The sequence below is a fragment of the Callithrix jacchus genome, chromosome 4 (assembly GCF_049354715.1).
Source record: "Callithrix jacchus isolate 240 chromosome 4, calJac240_pri, whole genome shotgun sequence".
NCBI classification, from domain to species: domain Eukaryota; kingdom Metazoa; phylum Chordata; class Mammalia; order Primates; family Cebidae; genus Callithrix; species Callithrix jacchus.
In genome coordinates this window covers 114,620,511-114,644,138 of record NC_133505.1, presented here as the reverse complement: position 1 = coordinate 114,644,138, position 23,628 = coordinate 114,620,511, and the positions used below count along the sequence as shown (strand labels likewise).

Genomic DNA, 23,628 nt, shown 5'->3' with positions numbered 1-23,628 from the left:
ACCTTTGTGTGTGCCAGTGTGCTGATGACCTGGGCTCCAGGAACCATAGCAACAGCCTCTGCTCCCTGGAAAGTGCCGTGGTCTCTGCATCAGGGGCCCAGAGTCAGGACACAGCTGCAGGCAGGGCTCTCTGTGCATACTGGCTGCGTAGTCACAGGCAAGAGCTCCACAGCCTGCCTGATTGGTGGTGATCAACTCTGCTGCACCTTAGAATCCTACGAGGAACATTAACAAGTGCGGATGCTGGGGCCCACATCTGACTCACCTTACCTGACCCTGGAGGTGGACGTAGGCCTAGGATGTGCAGCATTGAGAACCACTAAACTTTTTCTCCCTGTCAGTTCATCATGCTGACCACAAGATGGTGCCCTCTTTCTGGGAAATGTTTGATGTTCACCAAACAACAATCCATTTTCTGTATTCAACAATCCTGAAAACATGCATTTGAATTTAACAACCTTCCCCAGCATCTCATTAAGCCAGACCCATGTGTTTTTGGTGTCTAACCATTTAATGCGTATCTTCTCCCTTCTGTTAGAAACCACTGGGTTGGAATGTGCCTTTGCATTCTTCAAAAGGCTATACCACAAAGCAGAGTAGGATTTATGATCATAATCATTAGTATCAATAACAACCAACGTTCATTTAATCCTTTGACATTTGCAAAGTTCTTTTCACCAGCAATCCTCATAGTAACTCTATGAAATGGGCATTACTGATTTCCATTTATAAGATGATACAACTGAGGCTCAGAGTACTGTCTTGGTCAAGGTCACAAAACAATAATGAGCAGAACTGAATTTTCCAATGACAGATCTCAAGGCCTTCCCACTGCCTCATTAGAGACCTGCAGTCAACCACCAGGAGCCCAGAAACAGAAAGTACAGCCCTGAGATAGGAAAATTCTCAGGACAACCTCTGGAAGGCCCGCTAGGCAAGTAGGCAAGACAGACTGATGGCTCCACACAGCACAGACGAAAGGCCAGCGGACAGGCATGTTGAACTGGATCGAGTGACCGGCTGGGGTAACAGTTGTGAGGGTCCTAGTGAGCTGCTGGACTGAGTCAGTAGACACTCGGCAAGAGGACAGATTTTACCTTTGTCATTTTCTGTACCAGGAAGTGAACAGCTATATGCTAACAGGGAACATTAATCTTAATTCTGACTGTATAAGAAGTTATAAACTCATCTCCAAAGAAAATCCTTTCCTACAAGCAAGTGACGTGTTTTGAGATTAGTAAATCTAACAAAGGTAATTTAAAGTTCACTTACAGACTTGCTGCAAGATAGATTCCCATAACTGATCAGGAATCCGAATGTCAGGGACCAAGGTGCCCAATCCTTCTGTATGTTTTAAATCTCAGATAAAGCGGCAATCAAGTGTAGGTTCAAGTTACATGGACCAGCAATACTGTTTTCAGGACAGAGGCAATGAAATGGAAAATTTAATACATTAGTGCTTTGCTAATTTTATTGACTTCATTGTATATCTTAAGCAATTCCATATTCTGCTTTAGATGTTTCCTGTGTCTCAGCTTCCCTGTCTATAAAATGATTGTAATGGCACCTTATAATGGCATAAGATCTTATAATGCCATATATTGCTCAAAAGAGTTAGTTTATAAGGCACATAAAACCATGCCCAGGACACAGAAAGCCACATTAAATAAATAAATGGATATGAGCACATCCACTTACTTTACAAGTGAAACTTTAATTTTTTCAATATTTCAACTAATTTTAAAATTGTTATTTGCACACTTGTAACTATAGGAAATATACTTTAAGAAGATTAAAGTATTGCTTTATGATTACAATTTGAAGTCCCATTGAAAATGCATACATTTGATTAAAATAATACTACAGTCTTTTTGGCCTCAGAAATAGGTTAAAAATTACTAAGTCCATCCTGTTTTTCATCTCAGGATTAGTGATATTAGCAAATAAGCTCATACACTGTCTAAAGAATTATAAGAGAAGTGATCAGATGTTTCTTTTTCTTTTCTAAGGAAAGTTTTCCTTTTTTTCTGTTTGACCTGTTAAGTGGGAACTGGTGATCAGTTTGGAGAGCACCCTCAGCACATGGTGTTTTCTCCTGAGTCTAAAGACATTCCCCATTTGTGTTTCGAGTTGAGTGGGAGCTTTCCACAGCAGTAGTCAGCTCAAACCTCCACCTCAAAGCATATATTTAAAGCATTTCAAAAAAAGAGCATTTGCTGAGAGACTTGTAGGGAGAAAGAATGGAATGCTGAGAATGTTAATAGGGGCAGGGCTTGGAAGAAAGACACACAAACTGAAATGCTGCTCTCCAATCCAGGGGTTGTTTTTCATGTTGGCATTACTTTTCTTTCAGTGAAGCTACCATATTGTTTCCTGGTGATGGCTATTCTTGAAGACTTTTTTTTTCTTCTTGCATGCTATTTTATGAAACAAACTTTGTAGATTTCCAGCCACCATGAAACTCCTTCCTCCCCTCCAGAGGTTCAGCCAAAGGCTTCTAGCCCTGCTTTCTACATAGCTCAGAGAGCCTCTTCCACTGCAGCCAATCCCACCAGGCCCCTGGAGCGAGGAAGGAGATTGTGGGTTGGGGCCACAGAATTGGGTGCATGCTTTCTCAGAGTCTGTTTCTAAGGGTTTAAGTTCCTTCGTACCAAAATGACATTATAGGGAAGCTACACTAAGACTTACATAGGCTCCTGTGCATTGAACCAGCACCCTAGATAACATTACACGATTGTTTCTTGGAAAAATGAAATTTTATTCCAAATACCTGACCTCAAATGAACTTTTATAACATAACTTGACAGGGGGACTCTTCTACATATGCTCACACTCAGGGACAGTTCTGTCTATTGGTCATGCTGTCCATTTGTCTATCCATTCACATGATTTTTTTTTAAATTAAGGTACAGAATAATTATCAAAGGAATGTGAAAAGTAAAAAGCTAAGATCCAAAAAATCAAGTTAAACATTTTATGTTTACTGAGTTCAAATCAGTGGTTTTGTTGTAAATTTATCTTCAACTTCATTCACTGAGTTAAATAAATGGAACAATCTCTTTGTATTAATAGTAAGAGTAAGAGACAGTGTGGTATAAAACAGTACGTGAGTTTTGTAGTTATAAACTGTGAATCTCAGGTCAAGCTACTTAACTTTTTCAAGCCTCAGTTTTCTTATCTTTGAACAGGGATGATAATATTCACTTTCTAAGACTATTTTTTTTACTGAGCTAACATAAATATGTAGCATTAAATCTGGCACAAATTGGTTTCCTGGTGAAATCCTTTCTCCCTACTACTTTACCTCTTTGGAATTACTGTGTTTCACTTCAATAAAAATACCTTTAAACCATGTTTAGTTTGCAGAAGGCTTGATTTAAACTCTTCTCTCTGCTTGGGTACTCATCCATCTATCTGCTTGCCTTAATTAAGTTAATGTCTAAAATTGATTACTGAGATGGATTATTGACTAAGAAATTAAACAGGGCTATGCCATGCCACAATAAACCTGCCAGGAGATGGCTGGAGCATTCAAGACATAAAAAGTAATAATAAACAAACAAACAAATAAATAAATAAAAATAGGTTCATAGAGCATACTTATGTTGACTATTGTAACTATTGAACTTACTCACCTATGCCTTACCTTCCCCCAAATGCTTAATTTTCACAAGACTTTGTGATTTTCTAATTTTTCTTTTTTTTTTTTTCACACTCATCCACAGCCGAAGATCTGCTTTCTGACATTAGTTAGTAAATTTCAGGTTTTACTCAAAGCAAGAAATGAGCTCAGCGAAGGACAACTTATATTTCCTGTGAAGCAGGCTTGCCAAGCATTCTTTCCTATTTCCTATTATGTCCATCTCATGGTAGTCGGCAGCAAGAGCAGGGCATGCTGCAGGGAGAGCAAGTGCCAATGAACAGTGGGAAGGAGCCTGCTGTCCACTGGGGTCCAGCTGGCCTCATGTGAGCAGAAGTCTCCTCTGCTGATGGAGTGCCTATGACGCTGACTCCCACCCCACCACTCCCTACCCACAATCTCTCACTGGTCCCCATTCCTGGCTGCAGAGTTGGTGGCTTTGCCTGCAGATCTGCCTGTTGGCTGTAATTTGACACTTGCTCATTTGATCCTATCATAATTCTCAATTTTTTAAAGAAAACTCTGTGACCACTTGAGATCAAGTCCTGCCTACTAAGCTTGATCTTAGGGTTAAAGTCATATTCTTTCCATTATGTAGAAATCTGAAGGCCTGGGAAATTTGTCACCATTCATAACCAAAAAATAGTCATCATAATAACACATATAAGCCCATATACTAAAATATTATCCCCTTTAGTTTATATCAGATTGGAAAACTGTCTTTGTTTTGAATTGAAATATAGGGCATTTCCCCCCTGTTATAAAAGAGGTATTTCTAACATGCCACCACCATGCAGCCAGAGCTTGGAGGCATCTAGACATCTTGCATTTACTTGTGTATTCAAGGTTCATTCAGGTGGTTTAACAAGAAGCTAAAATGTCTGGTCCTACATTCGTCTTCAGGAATGATGATTTTAATTTCATGGTGTAGAAATAAGGCCAAATAAGAAAAAGCAGACCTAAAAAATGTTAAGTATTTAACTTACTAATCCACTAGATCTTTGACAGCAACTTTAGATTAAAATGGTCCAGAAGACAAAGTGCATAATTAATGATGAGAAAATGATTCCTTCAAGTCCCAACCATTTGTCTGAAGTTTTATTTATGTGAAAGTGACAGTTACTTCTTGGTTCTGTCTCCTTCGTTCCAGTACTGTTCAGTCTGCATTTCCGTAAGTCGGGAAATTGTGCGCTGAAATGCAAAGATTTCCTCTTCTCCAGTAAACATGGAGAGTCCTTCTGCTGAATCCTGGTTATAAAACAAACAAATTAAATTAAAGCCATCACAAATGAAAATTTACAGAACCTAAGTATAGGTTTAAAAAAACTTTTTAGGCTTACTGGTTATATTAAAGCATTTTTTATAACTTTTTTTTCATATACAATCCCTTAAATGAGGCTAGAGAGTCAACCAATTTAAACTAATAGGCAGTAAACACACCAAATTTTCAGAAAGAAAACGTAAAAGGGAAAACTTTCTCCAAAAGTATACACCAGAAATATGTAATGGCAAAGAAAAAAAAAAAAAACAGTAGATCTGATAAGCTAGAAAGAGGCTGGTGCCAGCCTCCAGACAGGGTCCCAGTGCTTGAGGGGGAGGTCCTAAGGACAAACCTCTGCAGAGCCTTTTCCAAACCAACTCATGACTAAAGGAGGGCAAATGCGAATGAACAGTGGGTCCTGGGTTCTGGAGAATGTGCCTGGGATCTAAAAGCCAGGGCTGCTTTTAGTCAGTCTTCAGCTGCTGGGACAATTGATCCCACCATCTAGGACCAAATTGGGAAGCCCTGTCCCTGTGAGGCTGGTAACCCCAGACTGGTAATACCAATACAGACTGGTGACCACTAAGTAGGCTTGGAATTTTTCTCTCTTTTCTTAGGAATTTGCTAGTATGCTTTTTCAGAGAAAAATTCTGGATTCCTAAATCCATCTTCTCAACTGATCCACTGTGAACCTTCAGGACCCTGAGGTCACATTCCCTGATTTCTTCATATATTATTGGCTCCATTTGATGAGCTTACTTTGTCTTGATCCTAGGGGAATCTGAGACAGGGTCTCGCTCTGTCACCCAGGCTGGAGTGCAGTGGTGCCATCTTGGCTCACTGCAACCTCTGCCTCCTGGGTTCAAGTGATCTTCCTGCCCCAACTTGCTTGTCTTCCTGCTGTTGGGTTAGGCCTGGTTCCTAACAGGCCACAAACCAATACCAGTCTATGGCCAGGGGCTGGGGAGCCCTGATGTAAAGGACTTTAGAAACTGGGTCGATGAAGCTCAAGTGTATTCTTTCAAATTGTCAAACACAATATTTGGATGTAAATATTGCCCTCGGAGAACCAACATTTCAAATGATCCCAGCGCAGAAGTTTATAAGCAGCTATTTATTTCTACACTGCTATGGTCTGAATGTTTGTGTCCATCCAAAATTTGTATGTTGAAATCCTAACCCATAAGGTGATGGTATTAGAGGTGAAGCCTTTGAGAGTTGAATAGGTCTTGTGGGTAGGTCCCTCATGAATGGGATTAATGCCTTTATAAAAGATGCGCCAGAGAGATCGCTCCCCCTTCCACTATGTGAGGTTTATACAGAAAGGACAGAGGCTTATGAACTAGGAAGTGGGCCTTCACCAGATGCCAAATCTGGCACCCTGATCTTAGACTTTCCAGCCTCCAGAACTGTGAGAAATACATTTCTGTTGTCTGTAAGCCACTCAGTTCACGGTGTTTTGTTATAGCACACTAGGAGATAAACATATGCTTAAGTCATCATATTGGAAAGTTCACTTTTTAAATTGGCCTAATTCTCCCAACCTCCTGAAAATGCCTCATTTCAACTCAGATCGATAAGTAAATATTTCCTTCTTCCAGACGATCTTTTACCTGTGGAACTGGAAGAACTGGGCTCCCCTCATAGGGTGTGTTGATAGTTGCAAACTTTTGACTAATATTTCAATTGTCAATAGCTGAGAAACACATCCTGTAATGTTCTTACAGAAGAAGAAAACGGAAAGTCACTTCTGGTTGGCCTGAGGTGAATCACCAGACTCCAAACTCCAGGAGAACTGGGCTAGCATCTGTTTGTTCCTACAGAGTGTCCCCAGAACCTGGCACCCACAGGCACTCCACAAATGTTTGCAGAATGGAGGTTGGGAGATTAATCATGGATTTCTTTTCAAGCCCAGGGCCTTGCTAGGCACTCCATGGTCCTGTACTAGCCAGCCCACAGGCTTAGATACTGTCTTATATAATAACTCTACAAATTCATTTAGAAAGAAAGAAATCCAGAAAGGGCAGCATGGTATAGCAGAACAAGGACAGAACCAGGCACAAGTGGCTTGGCATCCAGCTCTGGCCTGCCATTATTCAGCTGTGTGACTGTGGGCACCTTAGTCCACCTCTCTGGGCTTCATTTTTTTTTTTTTTGAGATGGGAGTCTCCCTCTGTCACCCAGGCTGGAGTGCAGTGGCACAATCTCGGCTCACTACAACCTCCACCTCCCAGGTTCAAGCAATTCTCCTGCCTCAGTCTCCTGAGTAGCCAGGACTACAGGCATGCGCCACCACACCCAGTTGATTGTTGTATTTTTAGTAGCGATGGGGTTTCACCATGTTGGCCGAGATGGTCTTAATCTCTTGACCTCGTGATCCACCTGCCTCCGCCTCCCAGAGTGCTGGGATTACAGGTGTGAGCCACTGCACTGAGCCTGGGCTCCATTTTTATCACATGCAAAATGGAGCATTAGACTACATGACCATTAAGGTTCCTTCCACTGTAAGTTTATAACTTTCTATATTTAGTGATATTGAGAATGAAACATGCTACATGGGCTTATAGAAGCAGCAGCAAATCAATGGTTAACTATACACTACATTTCTTTTTCAATATGTAGCCATGCATCAAACCAAAAACAATTAAGCTGTTTTATAATAAAAAGAGATTATGTTAATATTGCCTACCTGGCTCAGCCCCAAATCATCCATCAGTATTCTGCTTTGCTCCAACTCACTGTCATGATGTTGATGCAAAAATAAGCTTGATATAGGAGTCGATGCAGAGCAAATAATACGCACCTGAAATGGAAGAAAATGAGTAATGTGCTACTCTTTACATTTCACAAGTTGAAGGTAAGAAAAATCTCTCACACAAAAATAATCTGTTTTTCACATACAGGAGCTTGGATCTTTGCTTTTAGGATGTCCATATTTTTTTCCTAATTGTTTATCTCTTTAAAGTGGTATTTTAAAACTGCATAGTACTTTTCAGAATATTTCCACACAACTCATACCATGGTGAAGTAGGGCACAAAGGTTTATGGGGAGACTTCAAGGTTAGAGAGGAGTCAGCTCAAGACATCAGCCTAGATTTTCAGTTCTTAGTCCAATGATTTTTCCATTACCGCTCTGGTTTGAATGTTTTTGTCCCATCCAAAATTCATGCCGAAACTTACCCCACAACGTAACAGGATTAAGAGGTGTGGCCTCGAGGATATGAATGAGTCATGAGGCTCTGCCCTCATGCATGGAATTCGGTGCCCTTATAAAGGATTTGATAGAGTGAGTTCACCACTTTTTGCCTTGCCTTCCTTCCACCGTGCGAGAACACAGCACTTGTGCCCTCTGGGGGATGCAGCAACAAGGCATCATCTTGAAGCAGAGAGTGGCCCTCACCAAACAGCCAAACCTGCTGGCTCCTTGATCTCACCTTCCACAACTGTGAGAAATAAATTCCTATTATGTATAAATTTCCCAATCTGTGGTATTTTGTTATAGCACCACGTACTGGCTAAGATGTTGACATTTATACCCAGCTGTGTGGAGCTGGTCTGTGCACCTAAGATGCTCCCCAAAGACACTGTAAAGAGGTTAGTTTCCCTTTTGCTGCACAGCAGACTCTAAGTTCAGTGCATTGCTATTCTAATTAGGCCAGTGAATGTCCAGGACCTACATTTATATCAGCATCCTGCTAGGACATTCTTCAAAAGGACTAAGCTTTACATTAGTATCTCTTGATTGCTTAAGTATTTGAGTGAGTGTTCACATGTGATCATATATTGGAAACAGTTTTTATATGTTTTATATCCACTAGTTTAAATACAAAACATATTCTTCTTGATGTTTAAAAAGTCCTGAATTTGTCTTCAGGATTCATAGCTATCTTTTAAAATCATTATTTAAATAATAATACAGCAATACTTAAAAATCACATGTTGACATTTGAGACTAGATTTTCTATATCCAAATGGCCTTCTACCTTTTCTTATAAGTTATTTTAATCATCAAAGACACTTTTTCATTATTTACATGGGAATATCCTTATTTTACCAATCTCCATGAATGCATTTTAGAATAATGTCTGTTTAATGCTCCCAATTTCTGAAATAAAATGGTTTTGACTACACTTCAATAAAGAGTGAAATCTCTAAATGTATGATTTACTTAGAGGGAATGTCAGGAGGGTAGTTTGAGTATTCCATCATGTTGCCAGATAAATCCTTTTCTCCTTTAATTAAGAAGTAAAAAGGTGGGGGTATGGCAGGATTGCAGGGTGGAACTGAGGGATGGGGGCCATAAGCTTTCTCTCAGGCATTCCTAGCTGAAATATAAAAATAATGAGTCTCTCAATCCTCCTCTATAAGAGCCATCCTACTCATGCTCCTCCACTGTTTCATTTTAGAAGCCTAGTCCTAGAAAAACAACAGCCTCCAGGCCCCTGTCCTTCTTTCTGCCTCTGCCCTCCCCACCATTACTGCAAAGTGGAGTCTGTGGGAGGCAACCACTCATAGCTGATGGGCCTCCATCCCCTAGCTCTGCGTCCTCAGCCTCCTGCCTCTCCACATGATCACATGTGTGGATTCTGTGGGGATGCGCAGCAACTTTTGATCACACTCCCTTAGGTGGGCTTCCCTCAGCTTCTGTGTCAGAGCCACACTTGCTGCCTTTCACAGTCATCCCGAGGCCTTTGCCGCAGACTTCCCATGCTGGTAACCCCTTTTCATTCTGTGCATAGAGTTCAGCCCTCGCTCCTCTCAGTATTTGTAAGAAGCACCTGGGAAACAAGAGAACATGCAGGTTCCTGGCCCCATGCCTGATATTCATTTGCTGGGATGGGGATGGGTGAGCTCTGGAATCTGGATTTTGAAGTAGTCAAGATGGTTCTGCCACAGGTGGCCCTCAGAAGATTTCCAACCCCATTGATCAGGGGTGTGGTCTCCCCTGCTAGACTCTCACAGCACCATATGCCTCCTTCTCTAAGAGGTCATCCCACAGTGGTGATTTTACACTGAGTTCTGTGGAGGTCTGATCCACGTTTCTCTGATATTAGGCTATCTAAGCTCTATGAAGGCAGACACCAACTAGCTTCAGTTGCCATTGAATTTCTAGTGCTTGGCATGATAAGGCTTATAGAATGAATGAGCAAATACACTAAATTCTCACCTTTCCTTCCCAGCAGATTCTGTTGCTTATCTCCTTCCCACAAAGTCCCTTCAATTTAGAATCACTGCTCTATCTAATTCTGTGCAAAGAATAGGGAGAAAAAAACTGTATCTAATGGTGAAATAATATTTAAATTAATTCCGTTTCCAATTGTACTTTTGCTATGAATCTATATTTACAGATACATTCCATCAATAGCTCACCTTTATTGAGAGCTTACTATAAGCCAGACAGCATTCTTTGTGCTTTGCGCTTTAATGCTCACAACTTTATAAGTACCATTGTTATTTCCTTTTTCTAGTGAAGGCAGTTGAAGCACAGAAAAATTAAGATGGTCTTTAGGATAGACAGCCTGGCCCCAGGGCCCATTCTTGAACCATAAGGCTACGCTTCCTTTGATGAATGGTCAATGGCTTGTCAATTCATGCTAAAACATATGGATAGTACGATGCTAGTTACTGGGGTTTCTGGGCCACAGGGAGAGAGAGAGCTTCAATCTTCAGAAGGGTCCTCTAGTCATTCGTTTACTTGTTCTTTCATTCTTCTTCTTTTCTCTGAGAGATAGAGCCTCACTCTGTCACCCAGGCTGGAGGGCTAAGTGCAGTGGCATGATCATGACTCACTACTGTAACCTGGAACTCCTGGGCTTAAGCAATCCTCCTACCTCAGCCTCCTAAGTAGGCAGGATGACAGACCCATACCACGATACACAGCTAATTTTCTTATTTTATGTAGACCGAGGATCTTGTATTTGTCCAGGCTGGTCTCGAACTCCTGGCCTCAAGCAATCCTCCCTTGGTCTCCCGAAGTGCTGGGATGATAGGTGTGAGCCATCACACACGGCCTGCTCATTCATTATTCTATCAATCCAATCATTTATTCAAGCAACAAATATTTCTTAAGCGTTCAGTCTAGGCAAGACATAGTTCAGAATGTGATAGATGAAGCACATAAGCTGTCTGGTAGAATGGTGCAATCATTCCGTTTGTCTGGTGATGAGTTTTACTATAGTATTACTGCTGCTTCTACTGATAGTGCTTATACAACATTCAGCTTATGCCAAATGTTTTAAATGTCTTACATGGATTTGCCTTTTTAGTGCTCACAACAACCCTCAGAAGTAAATAATATTATCATTCCCAATTCACACATGAAGAGATAGAGGCACAAAGAGGTGAAGTAAGTGATAAAAATACATTAAGTCAGGATTTCAGCCCAGACAATCTGGCTCCACAATGCAAAGTGTCTAGTTTTGAGAAAATGTACTACATCCTTACCTTGAGATCATAAAAGTTATCGATGAGAGTTATGAATCTTCGACCTTGAGTCCTGTTTGCCAGAGTAAATTGTGGAATGTTTCGTAAAAATATTGTATCAAAATTCTTTGATAGTTCCAAATAGTCACTGGCTCCAAGTGGCTATGATTTAAATGAAATAAAGAAAAGAAAATTAAAAAATAAACCAATTCTGGTTGCCTTTGCATTCGTGTAGTGTGAAAACACCTTTTTCTGTCATAGTGTGATCTAGGTGGTAGCTTTGAGTAATCTGACCAAATGGGGCAGCGTTTTCAGAATAGGCTACAGACACACACAATGTACGCTGTGTTGCCTTAATAGTGATGTAAAAAAGGGGCAAGAGAGAAGATAAGAGTGTGGTGGGGAGTTAAAGAATATCTCTGGCCACAGCCTCCGCTGGTAGTCTCTTTAGGTCACTGTCCATACTTTTATTTCTATGGCATCACTTTAAACATGTCCTAATAAATCCTTCCTGTGACTCAACTGCAAATAGTCACTCTTGGTCAATGGAGCTATTTGATAATGGCATGCTGAAGATTATGCCACCATTTTGACGTAAAGAATGTGATTCAGTATGAAAATCATCAGAAATTATTTTTAGTTTAATTTGAGGTACAATTATTCAAGTGCAACATTGCTAACCTCTGTAGGAAATACCTAAGGGCTTAAATGAGCAGGAGCAGATGACACCTCCAGAATAAACGGAGGCAGTCCACTACCTTTTGATATGAGGAGAGTACGGGACTCAAGGTCCACAGCATTATTCATAAAAGTGCCACCTACAGATGGAAAGCACTTGTTTCTGAAACATGAATTTAACTCCTGAACATTAGGAACAAGATTTGCAAACATATTCTTTGGGGTTAGGAACACTCCCAGGAAATGTTCCCTCTGCTCATTTTAAGCTGCCTGTGGATGAGTGTACCCTGTGAGCAGAAAACCATGAGCAAATGTTGGGAGAGTGTTTCTGGCCCTGCTGGCATTAGGAGAAGGCAGAGACTGAGTGACCCGGGAACTGCTCTGAGGTTCCTCTGGAAGCGCCTGGGTCACCCTGACCGACCTCTAGGACACAGGTGGCTGAGCCTCCTCAGTTTCTGACAGAATCCATCAGTACTCCTCCCTGTCCAGAAATGTCTGTTTCATTTGGGAAGTCGTTTGCATGAAACTTCTTTCAGAAATGTTGATATGGCTGTGTTCCTGGGAGAATTAGGAAACTGTGAGGAGGAGGAGGAGGAGAGTCATTCCCACCTTTGTCCATTCACTTAAGCCTATCACTGTCCTGCCAACCAGCTGACATCAGTTATGCTCAGGAATTTGTATGGAGGTGTGGGGAGGTGCAAGTGGAAGATATGAGTAAATCCAGAAAGTTAGATTCTGGAGAAGTGGTTTCCTCAATAGAGAGGAGTTCTAGGAAGGATGCAGCAATTATGGGACCTAGGCGACGGGCACAAAACCAGAGACAAAGAGCACCAAGAATGACCCGAATCCTTTGGAAATGTGCTTACAGTGCTCCTTCCTCCTGTCTCCTCACCAACCAGGTAACAAATGGTGGCCAGGAGGAGGCGATCTCCGCTCTTCCCATTTTCCTTCCCTGGCTGGAGAGCCTCTAACTCCAGACCCCCTGCCTGGCCTTAGCTGAGACAAGCCACCCACCTTAGCCATGGATGGTTCCAGTGTGCTGTGGGTTTTTCCTGGGAGTGGGGTGGGGTTGATTTAAACCTGCCTCTCTTCCAAGAGAACCCTGCTGTTGAGCCCAATACAGACCAGGAGCATGTGTTAATAGAGAAGCTGGGAGTGAGGGCTCTGGAAGGCCTGGATTTCACTCCTCAGTTGCTACTTATCAACTGGGTGCCACTGGCAAGTCACATTATCTTCCTGTTCCTTAGTTTTCCCATTTGTAAAATGGGGATTTGATTCATATGTGACAGAATTGTGAGGATTAAACAAAATAATACATGCAAAGCATTTAGCACAGTGCCTGGGGCACACATTAGTATTCAAACCATCTTGGCTACTTTTATTTTTATTATTTTGAGTTTAAATGATTGGGCTCAGTGCAAATAAATTGAGCATGTCATTCTCAAGAGGAATCCAAGACCCTAAATCAGCCTTTGTGCACTTGTCTGTCTTGGGAGTCACAGCAGGCACCAGATGAGACTGTGGAATCACCAAATAGTGAAAACAATCTCCGAAAGGGAGAGAGGGGAGGGAAAAATATAGTGTCTTTTTGTAAAAAGGAAAACTCATACATTAAGACTCTCATGCTCTCAGAGTACACTACTTTTTTTGAGCTAAGTTAGGATTTAGTGTCTCATCTTTTTGTAAACCAGAAAGTATATGTAAAAAAAAAATAGAAAACCTCGTATTAGGTATGTAGTTATGTATAATTAAGCTCACTCTTTATGCATGAATGTGATTTCTATCAGAATAACTACATGCCCAAGGAAAATCATTATCAGAAGTGCGCTGAAGTGCCTAGGGCAACTGAAAATCAGAATTTTGCCCACTCAGCTATTTTACAAATTACATACCTTTGTCAGTAGGTTCTGTATTTGCCATTATATTAGCAACTATTCCTTCACCCCATATTCCTTAAACAATTATATGATCATTCACATAAAGGAAACAAAGCTTAATATAGTTATCTATTTCCTTTTAAGACAATAGTCATTGCGGGCATGTGGAATTGTTGTTTAATTCATACAGTTTAGGATGAGGAAAAAGTTCTGGAGGTAGACAGTGTTGATCATTGTACAACAATATGAATGTACTTAATGCTGAACTGTACACTTAAAATTAGCTAAAATGGTCAATTTTATGTTATATAGTATTTTACCACAATAAAAGAAATAGTCATTTAAAACAAGGAGAGGTTATTAGTTGCCAAAGAGATCTCTCCCAGTTTAGGCCACGAAGACCTAGAAATAGTACTTTTTTCTTTAAAAACATGAGAAAGAAGAAAGAAATGCATTAATCAAAGAAGGAAGTTTTTCTCCAAAAAAAAAAAAAATCAGATCCAATAAGAATAGGACTAATTTAAAATAACAACTTTTTGTTTTTAATAAATTCAAGGGTAAGCATATTTCTAAAAAGAAAAGGTGAAAAATAAAAAAGAGAATAATAAATAGGAAAGATAAACAAGAAAAACAATTCAGTTGGCTCTCCCTATCTATAGGTTCCACATCTGCAGATTCAACCAACTGCTGCTCAAAAATATTTAGAAAAAAAAAAACATAAAAACCAATACACATTAAAAAGCAATACATTATAACAACTATTTACATAGCATTCACATTGCACTAGGTATTACAAATAATCTAGAGATGATTAAAGAATACGGGAGGAAGCCAGGTCCAGTGGCTCCCACCTGTAATCCCAGCACTTTGGGAAGCTGAGATGCGTGGATCACTTGAGCTCAGGAGTTGGAGACTTGGAGACCTGCTTGGGCAACATAGTGAAACCCCACCTCTACAAAAGATACACAAAATTAGCCAGGTGTGGTGGTGTGTGCCTGTGGTGACAGCTACTCAGGAGGCTGAGGTGAGAGGATTGCTTGAGCCTGGAAGTCTGAGGCTGCAGTGAGCTGAAATAGCCATCATTGCACTTGAGCCTGGGCAACAGAGAGCTCTCTCTCTCTCTCTCTCTATATATATATATATAGATATATATGAGGAAACACATGGGTTACATGCAAATACTACTCCATTCTACATCAGGGACTTCAGGATCTGCAGATTTGTTATCTATGGAAGGTCTTAGAACCAATTACCCATGGATACAGAGGGGTGACAATACTTTAAGTAACCAGTCAAAATCCATGACACAGCCCCAGTCAATATCCTCTCATTTATAGCATGTTTCAATTTTAGCAATTTTCCCCCATGGAAGCATGATGACTAGTGTGTTGTCAGTATTTATTTTCCCCATAAATGTCAGATAATCTACACATGCATACTGCCTCTGCTCCATTCCCTTTCTCTTCTCCTTCTGTTACTCTTTTTTTTTTTAATGGAGTTTTGCTCTTGTTGCCCAGGCTGAATGCAATGGTGCAATCTCAGCTCACTGCAACCTCTGCCTCCTGGGTTCAAGTCTCCTGCCTCAGCCTCCTGAGTAGCTGGGACTACAGGCACATGCCACTATGCCCAGCTTTGTATTTTTAGTAGAGATGGGGTTTCACTATGTTGGCCAGGATGGTCTCCATCTCTTGACCTCATGATCCACCTGCCTTGGCCTCCCAAAATGCTGGGATTACAGGTGTAAGCCATCGTGCCCAGCCTTGTGTATTTCTTTATTACTTCTCTATGATTCATTTTGGATAGTTTTTCTGATCCACTGTGCTTCTCCTTAGCTGTGCTTAAACTCATCCCTTGAGCCCTTAATTTTGGTTATTGTACTTTGTAGCTCTAGAATTTCCCCTGATTCTTTTTCAAAGTTGAGATGTCTCTTTTTATTATCTCTAGATCCCTTCTAAAGCCTAGTTCCAAGCCAAGTCTTTTTAAAAACTCTTTAAATATGTAAGCCTAGTTGTTTAAAATATGGACTCATAATTCTAATATCTGAAATGCCTAATTTTATTGTCTGTTGTTTCTGTTTGTTCTCATTCATAGCATCTTGTCTCCTCATATGCCTAGTTATCTTTGTACATACTGGATTTTATCTTTGAAAAAAAATACACACAGAAAAAAATCCAAGTTCAGGGCTTAAAGTTTTAAGTTCAGCTCAAAATCTGGCTGAAGTCCATGAGAGGGCTGGCTTATTTCTGTTTTATGGTAATTCCTAGGAGCAGTCCTTCAGGACTTCAGGATAAAATCTACTCAGGACTTTATCCAAAGTTGGGGAGATAGCGAGTTAAGAAGGTTCCCATCCTTGAATGGCCCTAGTCTCTGACTTTTGTCCCACTAACCCAATAAGGCTGCCAAACGTAAGCTCAGCTCACTTCATTTTGAAAACAAGATTGTTAGTGCATACTAATATCCATGTTTCTCTCTTCTTTCTGGGCACACAGATAGATTACAGGCACACTTCATTTTATTGTGCTTCATTTTACTGTGTTCTGAAGATACTTCTGTTTTGTTTACAAATTGAAGATTTGTGGCAACTCTGCATCAAGCAAGTCTGTTGGTGACATTTTTCAATAGCATGTGCTCACTTCATGTCTCTGCGTCACATTTTGGTAATCGCCACAGTATATCAAACTTTTTCATTATCATTATATCTGGTATGGTGATCTGGGATCACTGATCTTTGATGTTATGGTTATAATTGCTTTGGGGTGCCATGAACCACACCCTTATAAGACAGTGGACTTAATTGATATATTTTGTGTGTTCTCCTTGTTCCACCACTAGCTGTTCCCCCATTTCTCTCCCTCTCCTCAGGCTTCCCTATTCCCTGAGATACAACAATGTTAAAATTAGGTCAAGTAATAACATTACAATGGCCCCCATGTTCAAGTGGAAGGAGGAGTCACACATATCTCATATGAAAGCTAAAGCTGGAAATGATTATGCCTAGTGAGGAAGGCATGCCAAAAGTCAAGACAGGCCAAAAGCTAGGCCTCTTGAGCCAAACAGTTAGCCAAGTTGTGAATGAAAAAGAAAATTTCTTGAAGGAAGTAAAAAGTGCTACTTCAGTGAACACACAAATGATAAGAAAGCAAAACAGCATTATTGTTGATATGGAGAAAGTCTGAGTGGTCTAGATAGAAGATCAGACCAGCCACAATGCTTCCTTAAGCCAAAGCGTAACATAGAGCAAGGCCCTAACTCTCTTCAATTACATGAAGACTGAAAGAGGTAAGGAAGCTGCAGAAAAAAAAAATCAGAAACTAGCAGAGATTTGTTCATGAGGTTTAAGCCATCTCCGTAACATAAGTTTAAGGTGAAGCAGCAAGTGCTGATGTAGAAGCTACAGCATGATCTAGTTAAGATCATTTATGAAGGCGGCTACACTAAACAGATTTTCAATGCAGATGAATCATAAGAAAATGCCCTCTGTGACTTTCAGTTAGAGAGAAGTCAATGCCTGGCTTCAACGCTTCAAAAGCATAAACTGACTCTCTTGCTATGGGATAATGCAGCTGGTGACTTTAGGTTGAAGCCAATGCTCTTTACCATTCTGAAAATCCTAGGGCCCTTAAGAATGATGCTAAATCTACTCTGCCTGTGCTCTAAAAATAGAACAAAACCTAGATGACAGCATATCTTTTTATAGCATGGTTTACTATGTATTTTGAGCCTCCTTTAAGACCTACTGCCCAGAAAAAAAGACTTCTTTCAAAAGATTACTGCTCACTGACAATGCGCTTGGTCACCCAAGAGCCCTGGTGGAACTATACAAAGAGAGAATGCTGTTTTCATGACTGTTAACACAACATCCATTCTGTAGTCCATGAATCAAGAAGTAATTTTGACTTTCAAGTCTATTTAAGAAATACATATTATAAGGCCATAGCTGTCACATCTGTAGTGATTCCTTTGATGGATCTGGCCTAAGTTAATTAAAAACTTTATGGAACGGATTCATCATTCTAGATACCATGAAGAACACTAGTGCTTCATGGGAGGTCAAAATAACAACATTAACAGGACTTTGGAAGAAGAGGATTCCAACCTTCACGGATGACTTGGAGAGGTTCAAGAGGAAGTAACTGCAGATGTGGTAGAAATAGCAAGAGAACTAAAATTAGAAGTAGAGCCTGAAGATATGGCTGAATTGCTGCAATCTCATGATCAAACTTAAACTGATAAGGAGTTGCTTCTTATGGACCAGAAAGAAAGTAGTTTCTTGAGATGGGATCTATTCCTTATGAAGATGGTGTGAACACTGTTGAAATGACAACAAAGGATTTAGACTATTACATAAATTTAGTTGTTAAAGCAGTGGCAGGGTTTGAGAAGATTAACTCCAATTTCAAAAGAAGTTCTGCTGTGAGTAACTGCTATCAAAGAGCATCACTTGCTACAAAGAAATCTTTTGTGAAAGGCAGAGTCCATTATACAGCAAAGTTCATTGTCGTATTTTAAGAAATTGCCACAGTCATCCTCACCTTCAGCAATCACCACCATGATCAGTCAACAGTCATCAACATTGAGGCAAGAGGTTGGGCATGGTGGCTCATGCCTATAATCCCAGCACTTTGGGAGGCTGAAGCAGGCAGATCATGAGACCAGCCTGGCCAACATGGGAAAACCCCATCTCTACTGAAAATACAAAACCGGGCATGGTGGTGTGCACCTGTAATCCCAGCTACTCAGGAGTCTGAGGCAGGAGAAAGGCTTGAACCTGGGAGGCAGAGGTTGCAGTGAGCTGAGATCACACCACTGCACTCCAGCTTGGGCAACAGAGTGAGACTAAAACAAAACAAAACACTGAGGCAAGAACGGCCTATACCAGCAAAACCTTACACCTCACTGAAGGCTTAAATGATTGTTAGCATTTTTTAGTAATAAAGCATTTTTAAATTAAGGTATGTATTCTTTTCACATAATGCTATTGTACACTTAATAGACTACAGTATAAACATAACTTTTATATGTACTGGGAAACCAAAAAATTTGTTAAAGCAGTGGCAGGGTTCCAGTGGTCTGGAACCAAGCCAGCAATATCTCCAGGGTGCATTATTGCTCAGCCTCCCTTGGATTTAAGTGTGGCTCTGTGATCAAGTTCAGACCAGGGAATGAGAGAGAAAGTAATATGATCACTTCTAGGTCTAGCCCATGAAAACATTCTATATAGAACCTTCCTTCTTTTCCTCATCTACTGGCTGAATAGACAGGACTCTAAGGACTAAAGGAGAGATGAAGTCTGAGTCGGTGAAGGACTGTATGGAGCTACATTTCCTGTCAGCCTGCATTGGATGGTAATATGATCAAGAAATACATGTTTATTTATTAACCCTCTAATTTAGGGGTTATTTGTTTCAGCAGTTAGCCTATCCTACTACTAATTTCATCTAGCTTTCTTCATTGCCATAACCAAAAAGGTGGTACAAATTACAGAGATTCGACCATCACTGAAAATACAAAACAACTTAATGTTTCCTTGTATAAATGAGGATTCTTGTTCACACAGATGGTAACTATCAAAAATTTGTCTTCAAATTGGGCAAAAAACATGAATAGACGCCTCTCAAACAAGAAATACAAGTGGTCAACAAAGATAGGAAAAAATGCCCAACAGCATTAATCATCAGAGAAACGCAAATTAAAACCACAATGAGTTATCATCTCACACCAGTCAGAACGATTGTTACTAAAAAGTCAAAAAATAGGAGATGTTGGCGAGGAATGTGGAGAAAAGGGAATGCTTATACACTATAGGTGGGAACGTAAATTAGTTTAACCCCCATGGAAAACAGTATAGAGATTTTTCAAAGAACTAAAAATAGAACTATCATTCAACCCAGCAATCCCACTACTGGGTATCTACTCAAAGGAAAAGGAATTGTTTTATCAAAAAGACACCTGCACTCAAATGTTTGTAACAGCACTATTCACAACAACAAAGGCATGGAAGCAATCTAAGTGTCCATCAATAGTGGACTGGATAAAGAAAATGTGGTGTATATATATATATATATATAATATACACACATGAATACAATCACACAAACACACACACATATATACACACACACATATGTATACACACACACCATGGAATACTACACAGCCATAAAATAATGAAATCATGTTCTTTTCAGCAACATGGATGCAGCTGAAGGCCATTATCCTAAGCAAATTAATACAGAAACAGAAAACCAAATACTGCATGCTCTAACTCGTAAATGAGAGCTAAACAATGCCTATACATGGACATAAAGATGGAAAAAATAGATACTGGGGACCCCAAAATGGGGAAAGCAAGAGAAGGGGGAAAAAGTTGGAAAAATTACCTATTGGTCACTATGTTCACTATTCAGATAACAAGCACCCTAGCAGCCCAAACCCCAGCATTATACAACATATTCATGTAACAAACCTGCGCAAGTACCCCCTGAATCTATTATTATTTTTTTAATTTCTCTTCAAATTTTCTTCAGATTTTTTTTTGTGGGGGGCACAGACAGGAAGGCTCTAGCTTTTTGCCCAGACTGGAGTACAGTGGCGTGATCTCGGCTCACTGCAGCCTTGACCTCCTGGGCTCAAATGATCCTCCCACCTTAGCCTCCTGAGTAGCAGGAACTATAAGTGCACCCACCATACCCAGCTATTTTTTTTTTTTTTTTTGGTAGAGATGAGGTCTTGCTATGTTGCCAGGGCTGGTCTCAAACTCCTAGGCTCAAGTAATCCCAAACACTTTGGCCTTCCAAAGAGCTTGGATTAGAGGAATGAGCCATCATGCCTGGCCTGGATTATCATTTTAAAAGTCTTAATCAGGAATTGCATTTATTCCATTTTAAGTATCAAAACTGACTTTTAAAAAGTTATGTTTATGGGCCGGGCATGGTGACTCATACCTGTAATTCCAGCACTTTGGGAGGCTGAGGTTAATGAATTGCTGAGGTTAGTGAATTGCTTAAGAGTTTGAGACTAGCCTGGGCAACATGGCAAAATCCCATCTCTACAAAAAATACAAAAATTAGCCAGGCATAGTGGTACTCACTTGTAGTCTCAGGTACTTGGGAGGCTGAGGTGAGAGGATGGCTTGAACCCAGGGGGGTGGAGGTTGCAGTGAACCAAGATGGTGCCACTGCACTTCAACCTGGGTGACAGAGCAAGACCTTGTCTGAAAAAAGAAAAGTTATATTTATGGAGGGAATTTTCTCATTACAAATTTGAAAAGATTTTATTTGATAGTTTTATTCAAATTCATTATTTGATATATTGCTTTTTTTTTTTTTTTTTTTTGAGACAGAGTCTTGCTTGGTCACCCAAGCTGAAGTGCAGTGGTGCCATCTTGGCTCATTGCAGCCTCCAGCTCCCGGGTTCAAGTGATTCTCCTGCCTCAGCCTTCCAAGTAGCTGGGATTACAGGTACATGCCACACACCTGGCTAATTTTTGTATTTTGAGTAGAGACAGGGTTTCACCATGTTGGTGAGGATGGTCTTGAACTCCTGATCTCAGATGATCTGCCTGCCTCAGCCTTCCAAAGTGCTGAGATTACAGGAATAAACCACTGCCCGGCCGATACATTTCAACATACCTTTGTAAGTTTATTTTTCTTCTCATGATTATACTGTATAACCAATGTTGCCAAATCATCTTATATAACCCTGTGTACCACACAAAGGAGTTTTGATGTGTGACATCTTGATCAACGTGACCAATACTGATTTAAATACAAATGTTGCCACTCACCCTTTCATTCCTGAGCATTCATTATTTAAAGGCGTTTGGGTTATTTCAAAATGTTTAGCTGGATTAACTAAAAAATTCTCTAGAAAATTACGATAATTTAAAACCCATTGGAGAATTGAAGAAGGCCTATGTGGGGGGGGGGTCATCTGATTACAGTAATGGCTGCAATTGTTCTTGCCTCCTTGTCCATATCCTTTGGATTGCAACTTTCCAGCTCTTGCATGGAGACATGCAATCTATTTCCTCAACTGTTTACCATGGCCAACAGAATGAGGCAAAAGTTACAGTTTTCAAGTTCTGAACTTAGGTCTCAAGAGGCTTTGCATGCTTCTGCAAAGAGGCTTTACACTTTTCTGCAATACCTCGGCTAGCCTGCTGGAGGAGGAGCAAATACAAGAAGAGCAGCTAATTGTCTAAGTAGAGAGAGCATCCTAGGCTAGCATACAGGTAGCTGGCCCCACACAGATGAGAGAGCCTAGCCCAGAGCAGCAAACTGACTGCAGAGGCACACATGAACCCAACAGAGATCCAAAGAACTCCCCCGATAGCCTGTAGACTAGAGGGTAATAACAAATGCTTATTGTTACTCAGTTTATGTGACTGAATTTTGGGGTGATTTATTATGCAGCAAGAGCTAACAAAAACACTATACTTGCTACAGAGATTTACTACTGAAAGCTTATATTTTAAGTCATTAGCAAGTCCGGCCCCTCTAGAAAAATATGATCCAGCTTTTAAACCTAAGAATTAGTTTTGTGGCCAGGTGCGGTGGCTCGCGCCTGTAATCCCAGCACTCTGGGAGGCTGAAGCAGGTGGATCACGAGGTCAGGAGATTAAGACTATCCTAGACAACATGGTGAAACCCTGTCTCTACTAAAATAGAAAAAATTAGCCAGGCCTGGTGGCACGTGCCTGCAGTCCCAGCTACTCGTGCCACTGCACTCCAGCCTGGTGAGACTCCATCTCAAAAAAAAAAAAAAAAAAAAAAAAGAATTAGTTTTGCATAATTGATAAGTATACTTAAACACCTATATCATCATTTATTTTATGTTTATTTTTATAATCAATTTTGGAATTTTTATGGTGTAGTATAAAAACTGGGTTGAATGTTATGTAAAATATTCAACCCAAAGCATATACTAAAGACCTTGGGGAGCCAGAATGCCATTTACATTTGCTGTTGCCACCCTCATTTACGTCACTGTGCAAGACAGGGAGTTCTATTCACCTCTGTGTCCCCAGCACCTAGCACAAACCAGGGAACAGAGTTTTGCATAATACATAATTAATGAATAAATAAAGACACTAACACCAAGACTTCAAAATCAATTATAACTACTGAATGCTTAATAAATATGAGGTATTGTATTAAATCCTACAAGAACTTTGCAAAACACAGAACAAAGACATTTCTCTACTCCTTTGACCACACTAAAATACAACTAAATTACATGCACAGTATATCTATGGCAGTTGCAAATATTTATACTTTTGTTTTGTATTAGTTGATCCTCCTATGTAACTAAACCATAGCATAATACACTTTTTGAAACCATAATTAGTATTGTAAATTCATGCATTGTGACCTATGAATAATTAAAGCATATGATTACTTTTGAGTACCAAATGGCACTTCAGTTAGTAGCATCCTTGAGTGTTATTCTAGCTCAGAATTCAAGTAGCTTTATCTAAGGCTGATTCTTCTTATGACAGATAATGATGACATTCTCCATCTTTCTACCTGAGCAATTAAAAAGTTTAATAGTCTTTGATGTGGCTAGTTATCTGAATAATTTTCTTAACAGGAACAATTAAAATCCACTTATCCGATGGTTTGTGCATTCTCCACCATTGTTTCAAACTCTGTTTCTGTGGAAACCTGATGAAAACTTAGAGAACTTTAAATCTATAATGAGTTTGCAAAGAGTATCTGTTTTCCTTAATTACCAAGCATATACAGCTG

At 40.1% G+C, this 23,628-nt stretch overlaps 1 protein-coding gene across 5 annotated transcripts in view; it reads right to left on the bottom strand.

Moving 5' to 3' along the window:
- Positions 1 to 3,691: 3,691 nt before the first annotated feature.
- The window catches only part of AFG1L (AFG1 like ATPase), a 251,443-nt gene continuing 231,506 nt past the window's right edge, over positions 3,692 to 23,628 (bottom strand). For all 5 annotated transcript variants that reach the window (XM_054254317.2, XM_078369902.1, XM_002746932.7 and 2 more), the window contains 3 exons: positions 11,346 to 11,486; positions 7,591 to 7,704; positions 3,692 to 4,888 (listed from right to left, as the gene is read on the bottom strand). In XM_054254317.2, coding sequence (XP_054110292.1) covers positions 4,760 to 4,888; positions 7,591 to 7,704; positions 11,346 to 11,486 — 384 coding nt within the window. In that variant the 3' untranslated portion in view covers positions 3,692 to 4,759. The remainder of the gene's footprint in view (positions 4,889 to 7,590; positions 7,705 to 11,345; positions 11,487 to 23,628) is intronic.